General features: G+C 36.2%; 1 protein-coding gene across 18 annotated transcripts in view; it reads right to left on the bottom strand.

Moving 5' to 3' along the window:
- EFCAB3 (EF-hand calcium binding domain 3) overlaps window positions 1-20,680 on the bottom strand; it is a 722,802-nt gene that overhangs the window by 674,852 nt on the left and 27,270 nt on the right. For all 18 annotated transcript variants that reach the window (XR_008916397.1, XR_008916396.1, XR_008916398.1 and 15 more), the window contains exons 9-14: window positions 19,926-20,069; window positions 17,827-17,898; window positions 15,313-16,161; window positions 13,133-13,276; window positions 10,157-10,228; window positions 3,987-4,130 (exon numbers count right to left, since the gene is read on the bottom strand). Coding sequence is in view for 15 of the 18 variants with exons in the window: in XM_056817026.1 (XP_056673004.1) it covers window positions 3,987-4,130; window positions 10,157-10,228; window positions 13,133-13,276; window positions 15,313-16,161; window positions 17,827-17,898; window positions 19,926-20,069 (1,425 nt within the window). In the remaining 3 variants the exon portion in view is untranslated. The remainder of the gene's footprint in view (window positions 1-3,986; window positions 4,131-10,156; window positions 10,229-13,132; window positions 13,277-15,312; window positions 16,162-17,826; window positions 17,899-19,925; window positions 20,070-20,680) is intronic.

Genomic DNA, 20,680 nt, shown 5'->3' with positions numbered 1-20,680 from the left:
CTATGATAATTAAACCCATTAGAGCTGATGAGGTCACTGAGAGAGGATAAAAAGAGAAGAGAGCTCAAGACAGAGCCCTGGGATATATCCATCATTACACAGTGTACAATGGATGATAAGCCAGTAAAGAAGACTAAGTAGTCAGACAGGAAGGAAGAGAATCAACAAGAGAACAGGATCTGAAAACAAGAACCAGAGAAAAAGTAATATCCAAGAGGAGAAGATAAGCAATAATGTTAAATTCAGTAGAAAGATCAAGAAGAATGATCAACCATTTTAAGACTTAGCTACTATCAGTAGTACAATGATCCAGGACAATTCTGAAGGATTTATGTCAAAAAATGCAATCTACCACCAGAGAACGAACTGTTGGAGTAAAAATGCAGATGAAAACATGTGATTTTTCACTTGTTTATTTGGGTTTATCTTTGGGAGTTTTGGTTTTATATGATGATTAACTTACAAAAATGAATAATATGTAAATGTTTTACATACAATAATACATGTATAACCCCGATCAAATTACTTGCCAGCTTCAGGAGGGAGAAGCAAAGGAAGGGAGGGAGACAAATATGATCATGTAACTTCAGAAAACTTATATGGAAATGTTATTACATGAAATTTGTAAAAAAAAAAAGATAAATTAATTTAAAAGAACAAAAAAAATATACAAGCTTTGTGATCATAAAAAAATGTCAAGAAGCGTGAGGATAGCAGGATTGTTGATTTGGGCAAATAAATCATCACTGGTAAGATTATGTAGTTTCATTTGAATGATGACTAAAGGCCCTAATGCTAAAGGCTGAGAAGTGAGGAGAAGAGAAATGAAATTATCCACAATAGAAGGTTTTGGGTTATTTTTTTTAAAACCCTTACCTTCCATCTTGGAGTCAATACTGTGTATTGGTTCCAAGGCAGAAGAGTGGTATGGGCTAGGCAATGAGGGTTAAGTGACTTGCCCAGGGTCACACAGCTGAGAAATGTCTGAGGCCAGATTTGAACGAGGACCTCCTATCTCTAGACCTGGCTCTCAATCCACTGAGCTAATGGTTTGGGGTTTTTTTGATGGTCATTTGGTTGAGAAACAGAAGAGAGTTATAGGATTTTTAGAATCATAGATTGAGAGCATGGCTGTATCTAGTGAAGGCTTTTAAGGAAGGAAAGTCTGAAAGCAGCAAAGAAGAACTGGAAAACTGGTAAAAATTAAAGTTTAGAGGACATGAGGATAACTGAAGGGACAATCTGCTGAAGAAGACAGGAAGGGGATAAAGGAATGAAGAGGAATTGATGTTGGTAAAGAGAAGGGCCATCTCATTATCGGAGACAAGAAGAAAAGGAGACAGTAGGGAATTCTGTCTGGGGGGTAGGGAAGGTTGAAATAGATAAGAGGGAAAGAGAGAGTTCATAGAAATTAGATTCAATTGGCTTGGTAGAGTAAGAAAATCTTTGACTGAATGGTGTGGTATGGGGCTCATTGGATAGAGTCAGGCAGACCTGGAATCAAATGTGACCTCAGACTCTTCCTAGACATGTGACCCTGGGTAAGTCACTTAACCCCAACTGCCTCCTCCTTATAGTTCTTCTGTGCTGGGACTGATACTTAGTATTGATTTTAGAACAGAGGTAAGGGTTTAAAAAAAATTGATGTGGTAGAAATAACACTAGGTTCCCTGCCATGACTAGTTTTTCCATAAAAGGAAGGGAAGCTGTCCCAAAGCAGACTTGAGCTATTGACTTAGCATTTCATTCCTCAAAGGATTTTTTTAACCTATCACAAGGAATCCCCCCAAACTTGATGTTGGTTCCATAGATAAGTGAATCAATATACCCTTCTGACCAGATGCACTTCTGTATGAAGATAAGGGACACTGTGTTTGTATGAATCGAAGCTGTATCTTTGCTGAAAGTTTTTTCCAGTAAATTCCTTTTTCTCCAATAGGGGATGGTCAATGAGTCTTGTTCTGTTCATATTCTGAGCCAAGCCTAGCCCAAAAATTGTTTAGAAGAGAGAAAAGTGAAGTCAGAGCAAGATTGAACAGCTTGAAGAGATCCTGAGGGTTATAGGACTGGAGCTCATGATGAAGGGGGAAGAAATGATTTAGGAAAGGTAAGAGATTCTGATAGTGATGGAACAGAAGGAAGGAATGCCCATATAGAGGAATGACAAGAGTTTTTTATCTTGAAAGTACAAAACACCTGTGGGTAATGGTGAGATCTAGGGTGTGCCCATCCCTGTGAAGTGAAGTAAAGAAATAAGACATGGAAAGTGATGATGATGATGATAATTATAATAATAATAATTAGCATTTATGTAGCACTTTAAAAATTGCAAAGTGCTGTACAATATTATCTTATTGGATCTTCACAGCAATCCTAGGAGATAGGTGCCATTATCTTATAGACGAAGAAACTGAATCAGACAGAAGTTTAATGACTTACCTAGGGTCACAGCTAGTAAGCACCTGAGACCAAATTTGAACTCGGGTCTTTTTGACTTCAGGTTCAATGCCCCATCCCATTGTACCCCCTAGCTGCTTTTCATAATAAAAAAGCAAACATACTTTTATTAAGCTGAATAAACCCTACGTTATGAGCAAATGTAGATTATAACTTTTGAAAGTTTGCACATGAAGGTTAACTCACTCTCACCTTCATTGAAAAGCATTACTGAATTTAGTGTTGGTCATTATCTGTATTCTCAATTGCTCATTAAAAACTTTAACTACTACTCTCAAGTGAAGGTCTGTGAGATTTGTTGAAAAAGGGTCTTCACACTTCAAAAAAGCTGAAGTTCACTTATATAACTTACCCCAAATCAAGGATATGGGCAAGTAACACCCTACCTAACTGAATGAAGGAGACCAACTATTCCTCTGAGTAGCTGGTTTTTAGGAGCTGGAAAATGCTAGAACACACCCATGCTCCTAACCATAATTCTGGGGCCTTGGGAAATCAGATCTTGATGTGCTCTGGGAGGAAAATCAACCAGTTTATGAAAGCCAAATTGGCATTTACATTTAAAAGTTCAAAAGGGGACATTAATGCACTGCTGGTGGAGCTGTGAATTGATCCAGCCATTCTGGAAGGTAATTTGGAACTATGCCCAAAGGGTGCTAAAAGTCTCTGTCCTTTGATTCAGCCATAGCACTGCTGGGTTTGTACCCCAAAGAGATAATAAGGAAAAATACTTGTACAAAAATATTCATAGCTGCGCTCTTTGTGGTGGCCAAAAATTGGAAAATGAGAGGATTCCCTTCAATTGGGGAATGGCTGAACAAATTGTGTAATATGTTGTGATGGAAAACTATTGTGCTAAAAGGAATAATAAAGTGGAGGAATTCCATGGAGACTGGAACAAACTCCAGGAAGTGATGCAGAGCGAAAGGAGCAGAACCAGGAAAACATTGTACACAGAGACACTGTGGTACAATCGAATGTGATGGACTTCTCTAGTAATAGCAATGCAATGATCCAGAACAGTTCAGAGGGATTTATGGGAAAGAACACTATCCACATTCAGAGGAAAAACTGTGGGAACAGAAACAGAGAAGTAAAACAACTGCTTGATCACATGGGTCAAAGGGGATATGACTGGGGATGTAGACTCTAAATGATCATTCTAGTGCAAACATAACAACATGGAAATAGATTTTGATCAAGGACACATGTAAAACCCAGTGGAATTGCACTTTTTCCTACAGGAAGGGTTAGGGGAAGGGGAGGGAAAGAACATGACTTGTAACCAAGGAAAAATATTCTAAATTGACTAAATAAAATTTAAAAATATATTTTTTAAAAGTTCCCAAGGAAACAATGAATGGAGAGTGAGAAAAGAGCTTTCCTTTTTCTTAGAGGAGCTGAAAATTTTCCCATTCGTGACATAATGAATCTCCTTCACTTTGAAACAGGCACAGCAAATACAGTTCCCCAACCCTAGTACTTTTGAATAGAATAACCCCAGTTCCCAATAATTCCCTTTCACTTACTATCAGGAGGAACCTGTTCTAAGGCTCTCTCCAATTCTGTCTGTGTACAATAGATTCCCAATTTCCTCAGATCATGCTTCAGATCATCCACGTTAGCCTTTTTTTCCTCAAGATCCTCAATGATAGGAATGGCATCTTTCAACACTGAAAATAGACAAAGCAGCAGACAGGAGATGTTTATATAAAGGATAGTTTTCGTGGAAAACTCCAGTGAAAATATGAAGACTCTTTCTAGAAGAATAAATTATTAACACCACTGTAAGTACCTACCACTTCTGCACACACCCCCCCCCCAAGAAATGGTAAAGACCTTGACAGGAGTAATTATGTCCTATTGCATCTTCATAACTTCCCCGAGCCTAGCATGCTACTTACACATTAGTACTTAATAGGCAATAAATTATGCTTCACTAAAGCCATAACATATTCTTGAGTCCTACACCTCCAATGTCTCATTATAAAATAGAGATCACTCTAAGACTAGAAACATGAGCTCAGACACTTCCTGCCAATTGTAAGTATTTTTAAAGTATTCAGTAAAGTATTAAATTAATTATTAATAACAAATGTTAAAATTTATTGTCATTAAATTGTTTTTATATTTATATATTATATAGAGTTATTAAATTATTAAAACAATAAATAAAGTAAAAATATTGAATAAAGGCAGAGATTCAAAACAGAAAATGTCAAGTAGATGCCTATTTGGGGACAATATGATAGTTTACTTAAAGAAGCAGCAAAAAATGTAGCAAGTCTCAAAACTAACATAATCATTGACACTTCTCAATGTTACTAATAGAACATAAAAAAGAGAAAAGCCATGGAAAATAACAGCATACATAAAATATTGCTGACACAAGACAGACATAAAAATAATTTAAAATAATTTTTATTTAAAGACTAAAAAGTTCCAAATGGATGATGGAGTAAAAGTTTTTATCCAAACCCAGATCCTTTTACTGTCATCTTAGAAACACTAAGAAATATTTCAGATTATACCAAAGGTTGACTGCTGCAAGGGGAAACATTCAGGGATGGAAGAGAAGAAAAAACTATAGTGGCACTATCATCTCCCTATTCTCTGTGTTCTTCTATCAACCTGTTGCCAAGGCTTGTTGATTTTAGCTTTGTATATCTCTTGAAAAGTCCCCCTTTTCTTCTCTGACTTTGCCATCACAACCTGCTACAGGCCCTCAGCACCTCCCTCTAGACCAGAGTAGACCAGTCTGCTAGTAGGTGTACCTGCCTCAAATCTCTCTCCACTCTAGTTCATCTCCCACTGAACTTTTGTCAAAGGCATCTTTCTAAAGTGAGTCTGACCATGCCATAACACACATTACCCTTCCTCTTCCTAACTTCTCTACTCAATAAAATCTAGTGTCCCCCTGGACTGCTGCATTAGTTGGAAGGCCTAATAAAAGAACAAAAATATAAAATCCTCTAATGTTCAAAGTTATCCTTCATAACTTGCCCCACCCACCCACACACACCCACACACACACATACACTCATTTCCACTCTTCTTAAACCTTACATACCCCTACATAGTTTTCAATTCAATGACACTGCCCTCTTTGTTCCTTGAAAAAAAGACATTCTTGAATTGGAAAATTGAGGGGATGCCTGCAATTGGGGAATGGCTGAACAAGCTGTGGTACATGACTGTGATGGAGAAATACTACAGTGCTATAAGAAACGATGAGCAGGATGCTTTTGGAAAAACCTGGAGAGACATATGAATTTATACAAAGTGAAATGAGCAGAAAGAGAATATTCTATGCAGTAATAGCAATATTGTGCAGCGATCAACTGTGAATAATAACTTAGCTACTCTCAGCAATAAAATGATCCAAGACAATTTTGAAGGACTTATTATTTTTTAAAAATGCTACCCACTTCCAGAGGAAAAAACTAATGAAGTATGAATACAAATTGAAGCTTTTTTTTGGGGGGGGGGTTGGTCTATGTGCAACATTTCTAATATGAAAATGTTTTGCATAACCACACATGTGTAATCTATATCATCAAACTGCTTGCCTTCTCAATGAGGTGGGAGGGAAGAAAGGGAGGGAAAGAATATAGAACTCAAAATTTAAAAAAAAATGTGGAGGGCAGCTGGGTTGCTCAGTGGATATTGAAAGCCAGGCCTAGAGATAGGAATTCCTGGGTTCAAATCCAACCTCCCACATGTCTTAGCTCTGTGATCCTGGGCAAGTCACTTAATCCCTATTGTTAGCCCTTACTGCTCTTCTGCCTTGGAACCAATACACAATATTGATTCTCAGATGGAAGATAATGTTTTTTAATTAATTAATTTTTTAAAGCAAATGTAAAAATTTTTTGTTTATACATCATTAAGAAAAAAGAAAAGAAAAGTTAAATGTAAAAAAAAGAAAAAGAACAAAGATATTCTTTCTTGACTCTGGGCACTTTCACTAGTTGTACCCTATGCATAGAATGCTATCTCTGTCTCTTACCTCCTTTGTCCTTCTTCAAAATCAGATTAAATCACACAATCTACAAAAAGTCTTTTCCAGTCTCTTATGCCTTCTCTCCAGTGATTATCTCCAATTCATTCTGCATATGCACACAGTTGGCATGTTGTATTCTCCATTGGATTGTGAGTTTCTTAAAGGTATCTTTTGCTCTTCTTTGTAACCCCAGAGCTTCACGCAATACTGAGCACATAGTAGACACTTAATAAATGTCTGACTAACTCCTCACTGAGCTAAGGGCTGAGTGTTCTGGGTACTTCTGGCTGCTATTAGGTCACTGCTATGTACTACTTCATACTATCTCATACCTCTATCCTCACTGTAGGTTTCCACTTAGCAGTGACTCCAGCAACTACAAAGTCAAGAGACGTTTGGGAAAAAATAACAGTGGATGAGATTTTCACTATCCATTCCTTATATAGTTGTTCCTTAGCATCAATTCAAGTGGAGGCTTCAACTTTCAAGAGGGTAAAGTTCAGAAGTTGACTTCATAGGAAGGGCAGCTAAATAGCCAGGTTTGGAGACAGGAGTTCAAATCTGACCTCAGGCACATTTCCCCCCATATGTCTATTTATTAAATTAGGCACAGAGCACTTCAACTAATGCTCCACATTTTAAAAAACCGTGGACAAGTCACTAAACTCCAATTGCCTCGTCCTTACCACTCTTTTGCCTTGGAACTGATGCTTAACATCAATTCTAAGATTGAAGGTAAGGTGTTTTTTAAAAAGAGACTTCACAGGAAAGATAAATTAGCTGATAATTAGACTAAGGAGATGAGCAAATAAAAGAAAAATAATAAAGAAATAGTATGAATTAAAAGAATTCCAAAATAAAATTTTAGAAAAAGAGAATAATTCTGTAATAATGACAAAAAGAATTTCAGAAAAGAGAATGAATTGTCTCCAAGATCTCAAAGATTGTCTGGAAGGGTTAATAAAAGAAGAGAAAAAAGAAAGGAGTTAAAGTAAAGTTTTGATTAAAAAAAACTACACACAAAACTTAAAGGAGAATAAACATGGGAGGATGGATAAGGAAAGAGCAGAGAAGGGATGACAAAAAAAGAGAGATGAGAGAAGGAGAAAAAGGAAGAGGGAAAGCAAAATTAATATCAGTACATTCAAGTAATTTGAATAGAGTAACAAGGAGAGCCTATAAAAGTAGATTAACAACAAAGTAGCAAAAATAAAACTAATCATAGGTGCCCAGGTGCTAACTCAAAAAAGAAAGGGGGAAAAGTCAAAACATTAAGCCCCAACCCAAACCTTCTTTTAAAATAAAAAAGTTTAAATGATGCCTTTTGTTTTATAAATCAGTTATTTCCTGAATAATATCTCACTCTCACTAAACCTATTTTAATAATAACTACAAAGCAGTAAACAAAACTGATTAATTAAATGATTTAATAATCACATCTGTAAGCATGGGCAATGCTTTTACAGTCTCTCTATCAAAAGAAGGAGGTATGTTTCATCTTTTATTCTTCAAGTTCATTCCAGTTATTCTGAGTTTGGCTGCCTTGTGGTGGTGTTTTCATTGACATTATTTGAATCATTGCATATGTAGCTCTCTAGATTCTGCTTACTTCATCCTGCAGCATTTCATGTGTCTTTCCATGCTTCTCTGTATTCCTCACATTTATCTTTTCATTCATGTACCATAATTTGCATAATCATCCCCAAATCAATAGGCAATCACTCTGTTTCCAGTTTTTGTGTCTCAACAAAAGATGCTATTATAAATATTTCAATATAGATGTGTCCTTTCTTTCTTACTTCCTTGGCATAAAATCTTTCAGTTCAAATCAGTAAATTAAAGAAGTAGGAAATAGCATGTAATATAATAGACTAAAAGTCATTCCCCAATAGACAAGAAATCAAAGGCTATAAAAACTTTTAAAAAGAAAAATTTCAAGCCAAAACCAACCAAGTGAAAAAAGCTCCAGACTACTAATATGAGATATGCAAATTAAAGCAATTGTGAGGTTTCTACTCAAGGGCAAAATTGAAGAAGACATTTTTTGAATGAGGGGCTATGTGAAACCAACACAAACTTGCACTGTTTGATACTGTTGACAATTCACTATTGTGAACTGGTCTGATCATCCTAGAAAACAATTAAGAATTGTAGGAGAAAAGTTACAACAAAAGTTACCCCTTGACTCAGCAATCCTACTGGACATATAGCCCAAGGAAGTCAAAACAGAAAGATCCCATATATTCCAAAACATTAACTGTAGCAATTTTTTGAAGTAGCAAAAAACTGAAAAGAAATTAGGGATACAACTAAACAAAATGTAGTCTATAAATATCAGAGGATATCAGTAAGTCACAAAAAATTATTTGATATCTAAGAAAACATGAGACTTGTATTAACTGATACAGAAATAAGATAGCAAAATAAAATTAAAATATAAATACATTATATTTATAAATATATGTTCAGGGGGCATGTTAATAAATGTCAGATAACTGACTTTTTTTTTAAGTACATCCTTTTAAATTTAATCTGCATTAATGCTTTCTCCATTACTTTCTTATGTCCAGACATTTTCACAAAACAAAAAATAAATGAAGATTTGGGTTTGTAGTGTTTCACAATTTCTGAGAAGTAGATGCTTACACTGAAAATTTAGCAATCAACTCTCAAGAACTAGGATGAAATGGTTTCAGCAAACTCCTGTATTAAATATATTTGATACTCAAGCAAACATGAGAAGGCTCATAGGATCCAATACAAAAGAGAGAGAGAGAGAGAAAGCAGAAGCAGAAAAACAATATTTACAATAATTATAGCAATGTAAATGAAAACAACACTAAAACTTTGCTGAAGTCAAATAAAAGACAATAACCAATACTGGTTCCAAAGAATCAGTAGGCATCTACACAGAATTGAACGAATGCTACATATAGTGCCAAAGATGGTCATAGTGAGATGATGGATTTTATTGAACTATTTTCTTTTCTGATAGGTGAAAGTTGGGGAAATGGGTCATAGAAATAATGGAAATGTCTATAGAGTAAAAAATAAAGGTTAGCAACAGAACTTTTTTTCTAAAAAAAGAAAATTATATGTATTATTGATAATAATCAGACTATTTATTTGGTAGTTTTGCTTAACTATTTGGGGGAAATTGTTTTGCTTTATGAATTATGTTTAGTTGTTTATCATGAACATGGAAAGAAAATGTATCAATAAAAATTTAAAAATAGGCAGTGAAAATCATTTATCAGCTACAAGTAGATTATGCTTAGTACCCATGGAGACTAAAGAAAAATATAATCATTCACATAATGAGAAGATTCAAACTAGTACAAGCCTAAATAAAACTAAAATATCAACATCAACGTATTATTTAAACTCAATATATTTCATTTATGTCCACTGAGGTTCTTAAAAATTCAATTATCGGGGGCAGCTGGGTAGCTCAGTGGATTGAGAGCTAGGCTTAGAGACGGGAGGTCCTAGGTTCAAATTTGACCTCAGACACTTCCCAGCTCTGTGACCCTGGGCAAGTCACTTGACCCCTATTGCTTAGCCCTTACCACTCTTCTGCCTTGGAACCAATACACAGTATTGACTCCAAGATGGAAGGTAAGGGTTTAAAAAAAAATTCAATTATCACGAAAATACTGACAAGTGGTGTTGATTACCTATTTGATTTCCACTTACCAGAATACTCTGTGAACTGTCGGGATTTGCTCAGGTTAGTTAGAAAGTCTTTTAAATTCACCATGTCACTTTCTGCAAAATAAAGAAGTTTAGATAACCATACGTTATGTAGTATGAAATCCTGTAAATTCAGTATCAACACAGCTATAAAACAAAATATTTTTATACTATTCAGTTCAAAATTCCATTTTCTCTTTTTTCTTCTTATCCAGGTTCCTGGAATGTGGCCTGACACTTTACTTCTGCTTTACTCTGACACTTTACTCTGACACTTCCTTTCTGCTAAATTTCTCCTCAGCTCAAAGTCTGATTTTAAAACTCCAGACTAAAGTTAACTTCTATAAACTTCTCATTCACTTTTCCTCAGTCACAGAGAAAGTCATTACCTTGATCTTACCAATGTCCATAGTTGTTTCACTTCTATTATCAAGAATTCTGAACTCCTCTATCTAAATAATCTCAGAATATTATTTCATCATCTCCCACTATGCCTCATTTCTCCTAAACCAATTCTTCCTCCTTATCCTTATCATGACCCTGAGCCTTTCTAGTCCTCCATCCATTCTTCTAGGTCATTGCCTCTACTCTAACTTCATTTTCTCTTCCCTTGCCAATTTTTACCTTAAATTAATTAGCTTGAATTTACATTCTTGAATTCTGGCTTCCTTATGTTATCATTACTCATTATCATTGTCAAAGCTCAACCTTTGGTTTTTCCCATTGGCTTTCTCCATTCTTACTCATATTCATGCTGCTGGTATCCACTACAAATTTTTTTTGTTATCCCATTTCAACTGGGAGCACTACCAGGAGGCAATCCTTTTACTCTTCCCTAACTGATCTGCCCCCAGGTTCTCTGGCCAAAATTATTTCAAACCTTTTCTTCTCTTCTCTAGCTTCCTATCCATTACCTTTCCCCAACTCTCTCAGCTAAGGATTTCTATTTTACAGAGAAAGAGAGGCCATTCATTAGGGGCTCTCTCTTTTCCCTTTCTCTATATCTCACAGCCTCTTGACATCATCCCCCAGTCTCTCTTCCTTTATTCCAGTTTCTGTGAGAGTAGCTTTTCTCCTTCTCAAGGCCATCTATTTTTGTACCCATGATTCTATCTCTTCCAGGGCTCTTCCTTATCAACTTGACTTTATTTCCTACAGCCTACAAAAATAACCAGGCCTCCCCATTCCGCCCTATCTATCCTTTAAAAAAAAAAAAACAACTCACTAGACTCCAGTGGCCTCTCAAGCCATGATCCTAATACCTTTTTTCTCCCTATTTCAAATCCTTATTACTGTTCATTTGGAATATTGTAATAGACACCTAATTGGGCTCTCCCTGAAGCCAAAATGTTAACCTTAGGGGAGCAGAACTAGGTTTTCCTCCTGATGAATAAATTCTAGTAGCTCATTATTGCCTCCAATATTATATGCAAACACATTTTGGTTAACATTTGCAGCATTTTGTCACACTTCCAACTTACCTTTTCAAATTTATTATATCCCACATTTACCTTCATGAATCCTCTTATCCAACAAACCATACTTCTGCTATTTCCCACACAACACTCCATTTCTCATTTTCATGCCATTACATAGTCAAAGGCTTCACAGTAACAATATCCAATCCTCAGAATATTTTTTAAAAACCCTTACCTTTCCTCTTAGAATCAATACTGTGTATTGGTCCCAAGGCAGAAGAGCAGTAAGGGCTAGGCAATGGGGGTAAAGTGACTTGCTCAGGGTCACACAGCTAGGAAGTGTCTGAGGTCAGATTTGAACCCAGGACTTCCCATCTCTAGGCCTGGCTTTCAATCCACAAAGCCCCCATCAAAACTTTTTTTTTTTTTAAAGAAAATAAGTTCATAGACCACAAGTTAAGAACTCTTGATTTAGGTGGTCAAGAAGAAACTTCAATGACCAACCCAGTTTTTAACCCCCACCATTGAACCCCCAGACTGGTACCACAGTGCCTATGAATTCTACTATCTCAGCATCCATTCTGTATCACATCTATGATACTAAAGATATCCCTCTCAGGCAGACTTTCTAAGAGAATCCTTTTTTAAAAATAGAATTCCCATTTTTACAACTGTTTGTTCATAGGATCTTAGCTTGAAATCTGCAAGAGACCTTTAAAGGTCATCTTTTTTTTTTTTAAATAAATAAGGGAGCTGGGGGCAGCTGGGTGGCTCAGTGGATTGAGAGTCAGGCCCAGAGATGGGAGGTCCTGGGTTCAAATCTGGCCTCAGACACTTCCTAAGCTATGTGACCCTAGGCAAGTCACTTGACCCTCATTGCGTAGTGTATAATTGGAAATCTTGTTCCTTTGAACTACATTTCCCAGGAGCCCACTGATTTCCTGTCATTACATGCTGACATAGACAAGGGGATAAATAAGGTGGTCTTCATGGCTAGCTCCCAATTGTGGTGGAATGGGCTATTTGAACAGGTAGATTAGCCATGGGCACATGGTTTTATTTTGTTACCTTTTTATTTTGTTACTTCTAGTGATTATTAATCAATCTTACAAAATATAATATTGGGAGTTATTGTATGTTAATTTTAATTTTTACACTAGCTCTTACCACTCTTCTGCCTTAGAACCAATACATAGTATTGACTCTAAGATGGAAGGTAAGGGCTTGGGGGGGGGGGGAATATATATATGTATATGTATATACATATATATATTTGTATAAATAAGGGAGCTGAGGCCCACTGGGATTAAGTATCCTCCTCAGCTTCAACCAAGCATTGAGAAGGAAAGCCAGGATTCAAACTCACAGACTCTTGATTCCAAGTCCAACATTCTTTTTATATCTCATGTAGTTTCTACCTCCTTCCTCTTTCCCATTTATTACTGACATATTTCAGAGCTAGGCTTGGTGCTTGCAGATTTACTGAAGCTCAAGAAATATTCCCACTTCCCTAGGTCCCATGGAAACAGCTGATTTCACAAAGTATGCTACCAAGTCTTACCATTGGGAGGAGTCATTTGCAGCACATCCTGGAACTCTTCATCAGATAACTCTATGCCAAGTATCTTCAATATGGTCGGGAGTTCATTAACAGGAACTTCATCCTTTCTGATTTTGTTGATATATGTAATGGAACGTTGTAGGGCTATAATGTTAATAATGTAAATTAAGTATACATCCTCCTTGGTGCCTTCCCTCAATTCTACCCCGTATCTGGAATGCATTACAATCTTATTATTGCACCTGGATAGGGGATGCCTCAGAGAATGATTACTTCTCCCTCCACGTGTCATTTTTCTCTTATAATAGCGAGGCTTCAATGCAACATTATCTCTAAATTTTTAAAAACAACCTGGGAAAATGACCTCTCTGATTTTTTTTCTCCTCCTGAGGGACCAGGATTGTTCAGGTGTAGAAAATGCTAACTGTTTTCTGCACCAAACAAAATTGTAGAGAGAGTCGTGTATAATGTAAGTTGCAAGAATGAAGGATAAAAGTCATGAAGTTTAACCCAACTCCTCCAGAAATGCTCCCTGAGGCTCTAAGGTAATCTATAGTCTTTTTCTTAAACCCTTACTTCCATCTTAGAATCAATACTGTGTATTAGTTCCAAGGCTGAAGAATCGTAAAGGCCAGGCAATGGGAGCTAAGTGACTTGTTCAGGGTCACAGAGCTAGGAAGTATCTGAGGTCAATTTGAATTTCCGTCTTCCTGACTCCAAGCCTGGTCCTCTACTTACTGTGCTCTGGAGTTCCAACTGAAACATAGCTCTAGGACTAGAAAAAAAAAAACCATAACAAAGTTCATTTGGAAGAACAAAAGATCAAGGATATCCAGGGAAATAATGAAAAAAAAAATACAAAGGAAGGTGGCCTTGCAGTCCCAGATCTCAAACTATACTACAAAGCAGTGGTCATCAAAACAATTTGGTACTGGCTAAGAGACAGAGAGGAGGATCACTGGCATAGACTTGGGGTAAGTGACCTCAGCAAGACAGTCTATGATAAACCCAAAGATCCCTCCTTTGTGTTTAGGTATTTTCTTTTTATCTCTAATGTCTAGATCTTTGTCTCCCCACCACTACCACCACCCCCCAAAGTTACAAATTCACAAGATTTCAAAATTGGAGAGGCACTCCAAAGCCAGCAATCTATTCTAATATTGCATTAGCTCTTTGGGGCTTGCTACATCACATTTTTAACTTGTAATAAGTTTGGCATCCACCAATATTCCCAGATCTTTTTCAGAAAAATTTAGCAAAATGCTAACCACCTCCAAAGAAAGAGTTGATAGAGTCTGAATGCAGATTGAAGAATACTTCTTTTTCCTTTATTATCCTTGTTTTTCTGTCTATTTTCTTTTGTAACATGGCTAATGTAGAAATGTTTTGCATGATAGCTCATGTATAATGTATATCAAATTACCTGCCTTCTCAATGCAGGGCAGGGTGAGAGGGAGAGAGTATGGAACTCCAAAAATTTAAAAGAATGTAAAAATGTTTGTTTACATTTAATTGAGAAAAAATTAAATGTTTTAAAAAACAACAACCAAGAATTTCTGCAAATGTTGCCTTCTCCAATCATCAATTTATGGAGGATTCTTATACCTACGTGTAAAACTTCAGATTTTTTTTCAAAATGAACCTGATGTTATTCATCTCTTTGTGACTACTACTGGCTAAGACTCTGTCTTTCCCCCCTTGGGATATAGGTCTTTGGGCATCTTTGTCCCTGGTGGCTAGATCTCTGTCTTTTCCCCTTAGGTTGTGTATCTTTGGACCTTCCTTCCTAGAGGTCTCTGTGCCTTCCTCTACATCTTCCTTCCTAGTGGCTAGGCCTCTGTGTATTCCTAAAAGGCCACAAGCCCTACAGTGGAGTGGTAATTACATTCATTAAATTCTGGGACTTCAAACAAAAATTTCAGCAATCCCAATCCACTTGTCTTTTGTCAAAATACAAAAATAAAAAGCTTTCTGATGGAAGGGAATCCTCTCCTTTCCAGAGAGTATAATGCAGGCATTGTCTGGATGATTTTTATAACTATAGTTCCCATTAATTACCATGCAATCATGGCAAGGTTGGTTTGTGGCACTTTACAAAGGAACTCCTACCAAATATGCAATTGCCTAATAATGATTCTGATTGCAATAGTACAAAAACTACAGTAAAAAGAACTTCTTACCACCAAATGTTTCTGGCTGCACCTCTCTGCCCTCTTCTGAAATGTCTTCTGCTTTTTCTAGAGAAAGCCCACTCATAGAAGAGCTCTCAAAAGACTTCTCAACATGAATTTCACTCAATGGTTTTCTATAGATTAGATGACTCTTGACACTTTGTGGTTGGAGGTCCGTGACAGAAACAGCATATTTCTTTTCAGTTTCTTTTGCAGATTTCTGCAAGCTTGAACTCTTCCTCACAACAGGAATTTCTTCTATGTTCAAAATTTTTCTGAGAGAACTAACACTGCCACATGGTTGGGTTCCAGGGAAACATATTTCATATTTATCAGGTTCTTCCTGAGATTTACTTTCATCCACCTTTAGCATCTTTTGCTGGGCCTCTGAGACAGCAGACATATCAGGCTCATGGAACAATTTTCTGAAGGCTGGGATGGCTTTAGATGAGGTAATGTCCCCCCTAGAGGTTTGGATGGCTTTAGATGAGGTAACTACCCCCTTAGAGGCTAGGATGGCTTTGGGTGGGGTAACCTCCCCCTTAGAAATCTCTGTTGGACCTGAAAGTTTTCTGAAACTTATGCTTGACCTTGAGCTTGATCGTAGGGATTCGGGGACACCCATATCAACTCTTTCCAAAGACTTTTTACTTTTAGAGCTTTGCCGTTGGGCTAGGTCAAAAGTTTCCTCAGCTATTCTTTCACTGATGCTTTTTCTACTTGACCGCATGGAGGAGAAAGATTCTGATGATCTGGTAATTGAGCTGCTCTTCTTCCTTAATTGCTGAAACACCCTACTCGCACGGGACTTGGACAATCTCTTTTCAAACTCTTCCTGGGGCAACCATTCCCTATAGACTAGAGATATACAAGGAATACACATTTCATCATATCATTTTTCTGCCCATTGAGACAATAATTGAATACTTTTAAAATAAAATAATTAAATTACCAGAAAAATTATGCAAGTAGCAATCATAGATGATCATATCTAGTCTAATCTACACTCATTTTATAGATGACAAATGTTCAATGATTTGTGCAAGATCACACAGGTGCTAAGTTACAAAGTAAGAATCTAAATTCATATTCTATGAATTTATATTCTGCATTCTATAATAATACCTGTATAATCCAGATCAAATTATCTGCCAGCACCAGGAGAAGTAAGGGAAGGGAAAGGAGGGAGACAAGTTCAGTCATAAAACTTAAGAAAACTTATGTGGAAATTTGTTATTACATGTAATAGGTTAAAAAAATAAAATTACAAATTACAAAATTTCAAAAAATAAGTTTTGCATTCTATCCACTGAACTCAGATGATGTTTCTGTTCTTAAAGATCAGAACAGATAGCACACTGGAGAAATTTCTGTTTTTTTCTTTTTTAAACCCTTACCATATTATATCTTGGAATCAATACTGTGTATTGGTTCCAAGGCAAAAGAGAAGGATCAAGGATTGGGAGTTTAAAAAAAAAAAGACATTGTTCAGAAGGTAAAGGCAATGGATAGAGCACTAGACCTAGAAGCTTGCGAGCTGTGTGACCCTGGGTAAGTCATTTAACCCCAATTGCCTAGCCTTTACTAGACTTCTGTCTTAGAACTGATATATAGTATTGATTGTAAGACAGGAGGAAAGGATTTTAAAAAAGAAAGAAAGAGATAGCTACTAGGAATAGGGAGGTGACAGTCTCATTACAATCTTGACTCAAATTTTTACTATTGTGTTCAGTTTGGGGACACCATGGTTTAATGCATATATTGAACCAATTGGGAATGTTTAGCCTGAAGGGAAGACTTGAAGTGGGGAGGGATGGGGAGTAGCATGATCACTCTTCCAAGTATTTAAAGGACAGTCATGGAAAGGGAAGATTTGACATATTCTGTTTGGGACAATAAGCAAAAGGTAGAAGTTGCAGAAAATCAAGTCAAGGCAGCTTAATGTCAGGAAAATTTTCCTTATAATTAGAGCTTTCCAAAAGTGGAATGGACTGCCTTGAGGGGTAGAGAGATGCCTTTCTTTTAAGGTATTCAAGCAGAATTTGGGTCACCACTTATCTATTACAGTAGAGATTCCTTTCCTATGGGCTGGACTAGATGACCATCCCCTTCATGTTTTATAATTCTGTGATTTTATTAAACTATAAAGCTGAAAGAGATAGGAAGAAACCCTCAAGAAGATAACAAATGGCTTGCTAAAAATTATCTAAGAATAAATCCCCCCAAAAGGATTTAAATGTCAAAGTAATTCATTACTGAATTTGAATTCATTCTGGCTTCTTTAAAGAAAAGGATAAATCAGAAAAATTTTAATCATCCCAATATGCTCAGTATTCTTTAGAATCCATTTATATTTTTCAGGCCACATTTTTTCAGTCTATTATTTAGAGTAAAAAGGTTGGAGAAAAAATTTCACATGAAAAATCAACAAAATACAACATTAAAAAATACATAAAAAACATAAAAACCTAACATCAATTATCTAAATATAGAATTTTCTATGTTAAGAAAAATCTCTCTTACCAACATCCTCATACTGTTGTTGAAGGTCTTCCAAAGAAAATATAAAATCTCCAAAATCCACCATTCTATTAGCTGTAATAAAAAAAAGAAAAGATTCAGATACTGATTAAAAACTTAGCCCTCTGAAATAAAAATCATTTTTATCAGTTTTTAGAGAATTATGGGAAAGCATAGTGATGATTCATAGTGCCTACTGTCAGGATCTAAAAAGGAACTGAGGTTTGTGTATTATTGACTGAACACCAACTGTGATCCCAAATATTCCATATGTAGTTCATCACATGTAAATGTCAGCCCAGTTTTCAAACTCTGGGACCAATCTTTTAAAAACTTCAAGATATGACTTTAAAATACTATAAATATTTAATATTGATATTAAGTATTTATTATTATATATCATAGAGTTTTATAATATTATATAATCATATAATTTTATAATATATAATACAATGCACAATAATGATCTATTATAACATAATTATTATAATTACAAATATTTAAAATATTACAAATAAATTTCAAACATAATCATTTCTCAATATTGCTATAATTTAGAACTAATAATGAAGTCAAAATTAAGAATTGTGGAGCAAGGGAAAGTCAACAGATATACATGAAAGATACATTCTTAGTAAAAGGAGCCAGTCAGAATCACTCAGCTGTTACTGAAGAAAAAAAGAATGGAATAAAAGTCCATGAGGTGGCAAAGTACATAGATTGCCCAGGCCTGTAGTCAAACTCAGGAAGACCCAAGTTCAAATTTGAACTCAGACACTTACTAGCTATATGATCTTGGAAAAGTCACTTAACTCTGTTTACCTCAGTTTTCTCATCTATAAAATAAGTTGGAGAAGGAAATGGGAAACCACTAGAGTATCTTTGCCAAGAAATCCCAAATGGGGTCACAAAGAGTTAGGCACAACAGAATAACATCCCTAGAAAAGGAATAAACTCCATGGTCCTACAGGAAAGAGAGAGATAGTAAAATAGAAAAATAAAAAAACAAAAGTAATTCAGAAACTTTATTAACCACATTGTCACACTTTAGCTGAACTTTTTTTGCAAAAGTTGCTTATAAATAGCAAAATGAACACTTTCATGGTACAGATGCCAAAAAAAATCTAAGATCAGGAAGAAAAAGAAGATGTAATAAACAGGGGCAAGTACCCATAACAGGAGCTCTCCAACATAGCTTCAGACACCCAGAGTAGCAAGGTTTAAGATCATTGGCTTCCACCTGGATGTTAAGGGTTACATTGGGCATATTTAAGTATCAGAAAAGAGAAAGGTAGGTTATGTTGAAGGATGGAGGAGTTCTACATGAAAAGGAGAGTCCAAAGGTGCTCTTGAGCAGCTATAAGAAAAAAAAGCTAAACTTGGAGATAGAAATAAGAAAATTGGGGCTGCCAGGTCTGTAGGAATGAACAGAGATGGAAAGGAAAACTGAGGGTTTATGTTTGGATTAGGGAAACAAAGAAGTATGGAGAGTGGTACTATTGAGATGTTCCAGAACCCAAGAAGCCCACTATGATCTGAATCACCCTATAGCCAAGTCAAGGAGCTTTATAGGATTTTGGTCTTCTCTAAGAGGTAAGTTTATCTCCATACTAGCTACTAACATTATGCTAAGAAAATGTCAGAAACTAATTGGTGGTTGTCGTTTTTTTTACCCTCTCCACCCAGACATTAAAGGATATTTATTTTCTCCATCCTTTAATGCATTTTCCCTGAGAGATATCTATATTATTTCCCATGTAGGAAAGGTCAAAGATGAAAGAGGGCCCATGGCATCACAAAGGTGATGTCTTGATTTGTGATTGAATTGGATTTAACTGAGGCAGAGTTGCCAAAGTTATTGGCCTCACTCTCTCTTCCAGCCATCAAAGTCCAGTGGCACCATGTTGAGTGCTGTGGTAGATGGGGATTTGGGTCACTATATGCCTATAACCAGACCAAATCTGGGGAAAGTAGCAAAAGGCAGCAGAGCCAGAGTTCTCAGAGTTTCTTACAAGACCAGTTGTTACAAAAGCAAAGAATAATATACAGACTAAGTAATCAAGATTTAATTATAAATACACATTGAGAATTCAAACACTTACCATCACGATATAGGTAATTCATCACTTCCTGGTAAGTTTGAAAACTTACAGAGATTCCCAAGGTATTCAGAATAGGCATTACATCATCAACATCAACCCGGCCTCCTTTCATCTTACCAAAAATTTGGAATGCTTCCTGGAATGCTAAAAAATAAAGGATCAAGAAAAGGCAGGTTATCATCCTCAGAGAAATAAATGACTTCTATTGAGACCCAGATGGTTTTGTGCCAATAAAATTCCAATTTTTAAAAATCCCACATAAGGTATTTTCCAGAAATTCACCTGCAAATAAACATTTGGCCAAATTTTAGCCATATACCTAATATTTTATCTACTTGAACTTTTAAAAAAATCTTTTATTCAAATATTTTGAAATCCAAGCACAGGAATTTAGATTTGATGCAGTCAGTATCAGGGAACCAAGATCAGTTCTTCAGTCTGGCCAGACCACATCATTAAAATAATGATTAAATTGGGGGGAGAAAGCCAGTCCTCCTTTGAGGACTTCATTCCTCTCCAGGCAGCACCAAAGATTTTTCTGTTATGTCCCTAAAATCTCTTCACCTACGAGACTCCCTCTACCCCTGGACTTCACATATTGGAAGTATGGCTTTTCCCTCTGCCTGTATGGCTTCTCCCTCTGATGGGATAGGTCCTTTCAGAAGGTGTCCAGACCAACCAAGCTTTCATTCCTCTCTAGTCTGCCCTCCCTCCAGACTTTCTCCATCACACCATTGTGCAGGATCCTTTCTCCC

The sequence above is a fragment of the Monodelphis domestica genome, chromosome 2 (assembly GCF_027887165.1).
Source record: "Monodelphis domestica isolate mMonDom1 chromosome 2, mMonDom1.pri, whole genome shotgun sequence".
NCBI lineage: Eukaryota > Metazoa > Chordata > Mammalia > Didelphimorphia > Didelphidae > Monodelphis > Monodelphis domestica.
This window is presented reverse-complemented; position numbering and strand designations above follow the sequence as displayed.